This window comes from Belonocnema kinseyi, chromosome 2 (genome assembly GCF_010883055.1).
Source record: "Belonocnema kinseyi isolate 2016_QV_RU_SX_M_011 chromosome 2, B_treatae_v1, whole genome shotgun sequence".
Taxonomy (NCBI): Eukaryota; Metazoa; Arthropoda; class Insecta; order Hymenoptera; family Cynipidae; genus Belonocnema; species Belonocnema kinseyi.
In genome coordinates, this window is record NC_046658.1 from 92,276,857 (window position 1) to 92,286,404 (window position 9,548).

At 30.2% G+C, this 9,548-nt stretch overlaps 1 protein-coding gene across 1 annotated transcript in view; it reads left to right on the top strand.

The window, feature by feature from the left end:
* The window catches only part of LOC117168558 (very long-chain specific acyl-CoA dehydrogenase, mitochondrial), a 40,855-nt gene that overhangs the window by 5,085 nt on the left and 26,222 nt on the right, over nucleotides 1-9,548 (top strand). The window contains exon 2 of the mRNA XM_033354305.1: nucleotides 7,245-7,449. Coding sequence (XP_033210196.1) covers nucleotides 7,245-7,449 — 205 coding nt within the window. The remainder of the gene's footprint in view (nucleotides 1-7,244; nucleotides 7,450-9,548) is intronic.

Here is a 9,548-nt window from a genome sequence, read left to right on the forward strand (position 1 = left end):
CGCGCGCAACTCAGTCATTTACAGCGTCTCCTACTATATTCACACGGACATAGCCATGTCATAGTATTGGACCGCATCTCGTTTCAGATCTGGGATCACTGCGGCGGAGGCCGTACCTCTATCCCCTCCACTTTCTTCTTTGCAATGCACACGACCTAATATTTCACTTAAACATAAGTTCGCTCTACACCGCACACTCTCTCAGCGCAGAATAGTGGGGACCCCTCATGCCGTCGTCTTGCCGGGCGGTGAAAGTCCCGCGTTCATCGTCTTATATTGGACGGCTAGTGTATTGAGAAAGATCATTTTTTCGATTTTGATAACGCGAAAATTTTTGCGAATGAATGTCACTATCGCAAACGTCTGATGTTGGAAATCTGTCATATTGTTGGTAATGAGAATGCTGTCAATTTAAGAACCGACGTGGAAAAACTTTAAAGAATATACAATCCTGTTGTAAAGCGAAACAAATTTTGAGAACACGTGGTCACTACGGTTGTCACCTCCTAAATGGAACCGGCAATCGGTCATCTCAATTTTCAGGTAGTATTACGGCCACAGCCCTTTTAATAATTAAAGCAACGTTTCTTTGAACCCTGTAAGTTGTAAAATTGGAGGACATCTTTGAAGGATGAAAGCATAAAAAGCTATTTTTTATTTTAATCCTCATTAAAATAGTTTCTGTTTTTTCACCAAAAATTTTACAAATTTGAATGAAATTTTTGTGAAAGTTTTTGTATAAAAAATTTCACTAATTTTTAATGTATTTCAAACACAGAGTATTTTTTCGTATTAAGAGAAATGAGTGAAAGCTTCACTTTCGTGAAGTTTTTGTAGTACATTTTCGTAACTTTTCATAGCAAAAAATATTTTATAGATTTTTGTAGATATACGGATTATTTACATTAAAGTGGCAAAAATTATCCAATTCTGCGACCAGCAGTTCGCTCTTGTATTCTAAAATTAATTCCTAATCTCAAAAAGTTGTTATCGCATTTTACACCAGCAATGGACTTTGATAACAAAAATTATTACAAATTCCACGCTTCAAAGGAATATGACTTAATGTTAATGTTTATATTAATAAAAAATAATAACTTAAACATTAACTTGTAATTAAAAATATACTAACCCTACCGATAGAAATCTCAGAGTACATGCTAAAGATTCTTAAGGCTCTGAGAATCACTGAGAAATTCTCCGCAGGCACTCAGGTAGATATATTTAATGGTCCAGATAGCTCGTTTAAATGCTTTGAAGGCTTTAAAATGTCCTTTCCGAAATTGAAATAAAAATATGATCATAAATAACAAGCAGAGAGGCTTAAATTGAAATAAGAATTCGATTATAAATAACAAGCAGAGACCCTGTATTGCGGCGGGTGGCAAGGGGGTGGTAAAGGAGAAGCGTTGATTCGTATTATCGACTTCGAATTTTGATTCGATTATTATTCCCAAAAGTGATCCAAAAATACTTGCGCATGCTTGAACTGTGCGTCGCTCATTGACTCCAGTTCACGTACGTATTTAAAAATCAAGTACAGACGCGCACCGTAGTCAATGAATGTCAGTAAAATCCAAGCAAGCGCAAATCAAGGCAGCTCCGTTGGTATCGAGTATTGTGACAATCGAAATCGACAATATCGTTTAGAGATTTTATATTAAGGATTATGGGTGATCCTACACGGAAAAACAATTCTTGAGGCGAACGAGTGAATCGAGAGTGTATTAAACTCAAAGAAAGTGTCCGCTTAGATTAGGTAAAACGTTTAGTTAGAAGAGTTAAACATTTAGTTACTTTATGTAAATTGTTCTCATAAATCAGTAATTAGGACAAAATTGCTAAGTTCGAGAGTTTATTATTTTGGACAGATTATGTGTAATTTTATTATTTTCAGATTAGAAAAAAAATTTAGTTGTTATAGAAATATATTAACTTACAGTAGCCAATCTTTCGTCTGGTATCGCGAAAATGAATTTCCATGAAATCCGTATAATGCATTTGGAGGCCAAGTTTGTTGTTTTTATCGCATTTCTTGATATTTCAATATAGTTATCGCCTACAATCGAAACAAATGTAAATTATTGTTACCGCATCATAAACTCCATTTAATATTAATATTCGTGCATATTTAAAATGGTAAAAAGCGTTTAATTGTCCAAAGTAAATCTGAACTGTCACTGTTCCCAATTAGACCATCGCCATTTTATTTCGCTGCTCCCATAATGCCCCGGCGCTCTTCCGATAATTGCTTCAGACACCTATTCTTAATATCTCTGTTACAGCTATAGATATTAGGGGTTTGACTATGCGATATCCCTGGTATATGAAAAATGGTCAAGGATATTCGTGTTCGCTGATCCAGGATCTTTCTAAATTCCTGCGTTTCTTTTCAGCTAAATGTTTAGCTATGATAAGGAATAATATCCCTGTCACAGCTCATTTTTTGCCGTGTATCTCAAACATACAACAATCAATCATTTTCTGCTGTCACGTTCTTCTCTAAATCAAAATCACCACTCTCTCAGCATCAATACAAGCAACAAAAACAAGCCCTCACTAACAATTCTCACCATATCATCAGTCATAGGAATCTATGTGCTGCCTTGAACCTCTTGGATAAAAATTCTGGTGGGTCCACTGCCATCGAGATAATCGCTAATTTGTCGCCATTTAATAATGGAACCCCACGTCCCTCTATTTCACCCTCTTCTTCCAATTCCTCCCTTTCATCACAGTTTGCTTAAACTTTTTGAGAAATTGATGTCTACCTTGACACAGATTTGATATCATCTGGCTCCTTAGCTTACCATGCTAAATAGTTTCAGCTCTCTCTCTCGCTCCCCCCTCTCTCACACATCCCCTTCCCCCTCCCGCACTCCCCCCCTGCCTCCTCTTAAACCCTGTTCTTTACCTTCCTCACTGGCTGCAACTTCCCATACTTTTTCTTAGAGACTGACTATAGAGACCGCCCTAAACATTCTTCAATGGAACTGTCGAGGTATTTTCCTCGAAAAGGCTCATTAGAAAAAATCTCAAATAAATTGGAGATTATTCTATAGAATGAGACCTGCCTTAGACCCCAATCCACGTTTATTTTCAAAGGTCTTAACGTCTTAAGGAAAGATCGCATAGGAGGTGGTCTAATGATAGCTATTAGAAACGATATTCCTTTTAAATGTAAATGTTTATAAAAACCGGATTTCAATGCCCATCATCCATCTTGGTGCTATGAATCTTCTTACCAGCCAGGGATATCTCTCTTTAATGCGTTAACTGACTCAGATCTATCAATTACTTACACTGGGTAATTGACTAGTCTACTAATTTAAAACTAATTGCCTCATGGTCAGTTCTTGATGATAAAATGGGGAGTAATCACTTTCCAATAAAAACTGATATAGGCATCCCGTTTTCACATTATCAGTTCATTTCACACAAATATAACTTGAAAAGATTCGATTGGAAAGTTTTTAAACCTTTTTTGTCATCAATTCATAAAGAGACTATCTCCAGGAATTCCAATAACCTAATGATATCAACAATGCATATTATAGTTTTGTGAAAGATATATATGAAGCTCTTCCTAAGGCAGACCCTAAGATAGATAGGAAACCATCCAGGAAAAAATTTTATCCGAGCTCCCATCCTTGGTGGAACGATGAATGTGATCAGATTTCCCGTATAATAGTAGCTAAATTCAAACATTACATGGCCTCTTCTAATTACGATAACTTTATCGATTTTCAAAAATACCAAGCATCATCTACAAAAAAATTTAAACCCATTAAATTCTCCAGTTTTAGATTATATTGCGAATTCTTCTCTTTTAACTTTCCTATTTCAAATGTTTGGAATAAAATAAAAGGTTTTCGTCGCAGATTATTGAATCTACCTTCGCCTATGTCTAGGTTTATTAATTTAGACACATTAGAGCAAATGAATGCTTACATTGAAGAGTTTTTTTTAGCCATGTCCAATGATTTTTCTAATATAACTATTCCCCCTCTCCCAGAATCTTTCTCTGATAATAATTCTTCCCCTTCATAATGATATTCCCTTTTCTTCTGCTAGCAATATTGTTACACCACAGCATCTTGGACTTTTTTATCAACATTCCACTTTTGATGAGCTTACTACTGTTTTGAGTAGTTTGAAACTCAAATCCTCTCCTAGTCTAGACAAAATAAGTTTCGAAATAAACCTTGCAAAATTCTCCCTTTTCCGTTTGTTGCACATTATAAATCATATTGTTGATGAAAGTGTTTTTCCTGATTCCTGGACACATTTTTTTATCTTTCTTCTTTCTTCCAAATAAAAATTGTAAATTGTGGTTCCTTAAACAAAGCATAAAGAGTGTAATCGCCCTTTGTAGGACGAAAAGATTATCTATTTCTCCAGAAAAATCGAAACTAGTTATTTTTCCAATTCCTACAACAAATTTACCACAAAATGTCCATATCCTGGTTGATGACAATATCATCAACCTATCTAAATCCGCTACGTTTTTAGGGGTTATTTTTAATTGCACATTATCGTAGGAACTACACTTTCTAAAAATAATTAATCGAGGCAATCAGGTATTCAATATTCTAAAGGACTTATGCGATACATGCTGGGGTGTCCATCCCCGAATACTACAGATGTTATTTCATTATTTAGGGAGGAGTTCTATTGATTATGCATGCCATGCTCTATCCATTAGTTCTGGCGACACCTACTTTCAGAAAATTAAAAAACTACATAATAGATTTTATCGTGTAATCGGTGGTTATCGTATTTCAACACCTATTATAGTCATGCAAGCGTAACTGAAGGGACTCCTCGTTAAAACTAGATTTCAACTACTATCAGATAAATTTAACATTAAAACTTTTCTTACGACAAATCATCCGCTATACTCTACTCTTGAAAAACTATATTTCATAACCAAAAATGGCTTGACTCAATTCAACCTGGATAGGAATTTCTTCTTACTAAAATCATATTATAGACACAGAGTATATAAAAATAGATTTTTAAATTCACATACTTCGTTACAGTACCTACTTCCTTATCCGTTGCAATTTTTTAAACCAACTATTAACTTAAAAATAGGTATAGCTATTAAAAATAGTAACTCTCCTCACATTATTAAAAAAAAATTCATTCGAAAAAATTTCTCTGATTTTTCCGACTTTTACAAGGATGGTTAAAAAGTTCCAGAATCATTCGTGGGTGCTTCTATGCTGCTGAAGCATGGGCGATTAGTGAAACAATTCATCATATTTTGGATAACCAAATTCTATCCTCAGTAATTTTCTCAGATTCCAAAAGTGTGCTGCAAGCTTGTCAAAGCTGCAATGCCTCTTCTTCTACGTCGTGTATTATTCAGAAGATTCGGAATATTCTCTTTATATTCCAGTTGAATACTCCATAATTTTAGTTAAAAATTCACCAGTTTGGTTGAACATTAATTTTTGTATTCAAAATTCAATTATTCTATTTTTGGTTGAAAAATCCTCTTTTTACTTGAAAATTCAGCTTTTTTGGTAGAAATTAATGTTCTGGGTTGAAATTTCATCTTTTTGGTCGAAAATTCGATTATTCCGGTTAAAAATTATCATTTTAGTTGAATATTCATCTTTCTGCTTAAAAATTCAACTTTTCTGAATATTCATCACATTTATTTGTAAGTGTGACTATTTTTTTGAAAGTTAGTTTCTTCTTTTTTGTTAAAAGTTATTTTTCGCGGGGAAACTAATTGTTTTAATTTAAAATTTAATTATTTAAGTTTTGATTGACTTTTGTTTTAGTAAAAATTATTTTGTTGAAAATTCATCTTTTATTTTTTAATTCAACTATGCAAGTTTAAAATATTAAATCATTCTAGTTGTAAATTCATCAGATAGATTGAAAAAGAAACTATTTGCTTGTAAATCCATTGTTTTCAAAATTAGTTTTTTCAAACTAAAAGTTGAACTATTTCATTTCTTGTTAGAAATTGATATTTATAGAGGAAAATTTAAATATTTGCTTTAAAATTAATTAATTTTGCAATTTTGTCCTTTTGATTGGAGAATTATTTTCATTCATTGAAAATTAATTTTTTTATGAATATTTTATTATATTTTAAATTAAACTTTTCTGGTTGAAAATTTAGCAATACAAAATTCGTCCAAATTGATTGAGAATTCATCTTTTATGTTGGCAAAATCATCTTCTTTTTGTTGAAAATGAACTTTTCTGTTGAAAATTCGACTTTTACGGTTGATAGTTCAACTGTCATTCAGAAAATTTGTCTTTTTTGCTCGAAAATTTAACCATTTGATTGAAGTTTCATATTTTTTGTTTAAAAGTTCCCGACCGTTTGGTTGAGAATTCATCTTTGTATGTTGAAAATTCAACCCGTTGCTTAAATTTAATTTACTTTTTCAAAATTCATCTCGTTTGCTTGAAAGTTCCCAACTATTTGATTGCAAATGCAACTGCTTGGTTAAAGTTTTTTTTTAACAACCCCTTGATTGAAAATTAATGTATCTAGTTCAAAAGTAAATTTTTTTTCTAAACCATTCAATTGGTGAACTTTACAAGTCAACTCTTTGTTTAAAAATTCATCTTGGGGTTAAGAATATAATATATTTTTTAGTAGAAATCTTAGGCAAGTAAAGCATTTCAATTTTAATACATTCAAAACGAATGTTCTTAAAATTTAAAATGAATGTAAATAACAAACTTCTTTCATTTGAAAATAATCCCAGTTGAGAAGTTTAGCAGTTCAGAAAGAAATATTTTAAGCCAAAATTCAAAACCCTTGAAGCTGAATGATTATTGTTAAAAAATTGATTTAACTTTAAAGTTTATTTTGATTGTGCAAAGAATATTTAAAAACAAATAAAAATGATGTTCTCTGTATTCCTAAACGAAGTAAAGCTATTATTTGAGTAATTCAGTGTCTAATACTGCTTTTTTCATTATCTTTCAAATTTTGATGCGACTTTTGGTGAACTTTTTTCGAAATTCCATGCGACTTTGTATCTTTATACGAAAAATGCGACTTTTTTAAGGCTTCTAGTCGAACCAAACCCTGAAATATTGATGAAAATATAATTATTATATGAAATTAAATATATATTCGTCACTTTTTATTTTCCAAACTTTCTTCTACTGTTTTCTTTATCTACCTTGTTTTGGTAGTTCATAACTTGTAAGGTGTCTTTAATAAATATAAATCAAATCTATGAAATTAATTTTCCGAATTATAGATGCCTCGCAACTCAAACTGTGAAAAAAAATGTGAAGACGGACAAGGAGGAAAAGTCTTCAAAAAAGGAATCTCAATCCTTTACTATGAATATTTTTCGAGGCCAGCTTCAAACTACCCAAGTATTTCCTTATCCAGAGCCATTGACGGAAGAGCAGATCGACACTTTGAAAATGTTCATTGATCCAATTGAAACATTTTTCGAGGTAATTTTCAAGCCCAAGAAAAACCTAGAAATCAGGGTTTAGTCAGGGATTTTGAAAAAAATGCAAAACTCAGAAAATTTCTGTTAAAAGGAATTTAAGTAATTCCTAATTAGTTATAATGCCCAATTAGTTGAATTTTCAATTAAAAAAAGATTAATCTATAACAAGATAATTGAACTTTCAACCAACGATATAACTTTTCAACTTGAAATATAAATCTTTAAAAAAAAAGTGCTTTCTTAACAAAGCGATTCAACAAAATGTTTTAAACGAATTAGTTAAATTATCAAGCGAAGAAGAACGATTTTTAACCAGAAAGTTGAATTTTCATAAGAAAAGGAAATTTCTTCTATAACAGATGAAGTTTTAAATCAAAAAGATAAATTTAAAAAAAAATAGTTGAATTTTCTGTTGAAAAAGATTTTAGTCGAGTTTTCAGGATCAAAATATGAATTTTTTAACAAGAAACAATTTTCTACCAAAAAAATTGAATTTTCCATCCAAAAAGACGAATTTTTAACCAAAAAGGATGACTTTCTCACAAAATTGTTGAATTCTCTAATAAATAGTTGAATTTTTATCAAAGAATATTAAATTGATCTTAAAGCAAAAGAATTTTTTATTACAAAAAACGTTGAGTTTTCATACAAAAAAGATTCCAGTTAACTCAGTAACATAAAAAATTGAATTTTTGTAACAAAAAAATAATTTTCTACGAAAAAAATTGAATTTTGAATCCAAAAAGGCGAATTTTTAACAAAATAGTTAAATTATCTATCAAATAGTTGCATTTTTATCCAAAAAATATCAATTTTGTACTAAAACAGATGAATTTGTAATAAAAAACAAATTTTTTTAATAACTGGAAGTTTCATCCAGAAAATATTTCAGTTTATTTTTCAACACCAAAATATAAATTTTAAACAAAAAGTAAATTTTCTACGAAATAGTTCAAATTTCAAGAAAATAGTGTAATTACTTAATTTCTAACCAAACAGTTTCATTTTTATCAAAAAAAGATTTAATTTTAGCTAAAGCAGGTAAACTTTAAAATAAAAAAGACAAACTTTCAAAAAAAGAGTTGAATTTTCAACTGAAAAGTTAACGAAAAAATGCATTTTTCTAATTCTATTTGTTTGAATGTAATATTCTCATTCTCTTTACCGTTCTCAAAGTAATATAACCGGCTCAGAACTCTATGTGGGTTAACATAATAAAATATTCCCTAGAATTTCGGAAGATATGAAACAAATTTATAGGATTTATAAGGTTTTAGGATATTTTAAAAGATTTCAAGACATTTTGAAGAGCTGTAAAAAATGTAAGGGCTTTCGAAAGAATTTGAAGCATTTTAAACATTTTTGGGAATTTTAAAAGATTCAGAAAATTGTTTAATTGATTTCAATAGTTTGAATGTATTTCAAAGGGTTTGAAATATTTAAGAATACTTTAAAAGATTCAAGAGATTTAAAAAATTTTCAAAGAATTTCCAATGGTTTGGAGAAATTTAATCCAATTTTCATTAGGGTTTAAAGAATTTCAGAAGACATGGAACGAATTTAGAGGATCTATAAAGTTTCAGGATATTTAAAAAATATTATATGCAATAATTTAAAATTCCCCCTAATTCTTATTAATTTATCCTGAATGTTTTTTATTGGTTTTAATTCACTTGCATTTTTTTATTCCACCTTGAATTTGTATTATTTTCAACGAATTCTTTACATTTACCTTAAATTATTTTTCAATTTATTTTATTAACTGTAATTTAATTACAATCAATGGAATTTTTGGGATTTTTTCCAATTCATTTGAATTTAACTTGAGTTGTTTCAAAGTCGCTTTTTGGCTTATAAAATAATCACTTTTTCTGTTTAAATAGATCACTAATTTATTATTTTTTGAAAGTAAATTTGTGGTAGCCCTGAGAATAATAATTTAAAAAATGATCAATTTAAATGATTTTATTTCATTTATTAAAGATTCTACATATAAAATATCTAGAAGATTAAAATTTTTAGTTTTAATTGTCAGGGAAACTTCAAAATCATGCATCGAGAAATCAGGGCTTTTTGTAAATGAGATTTTTAGGTAACTCT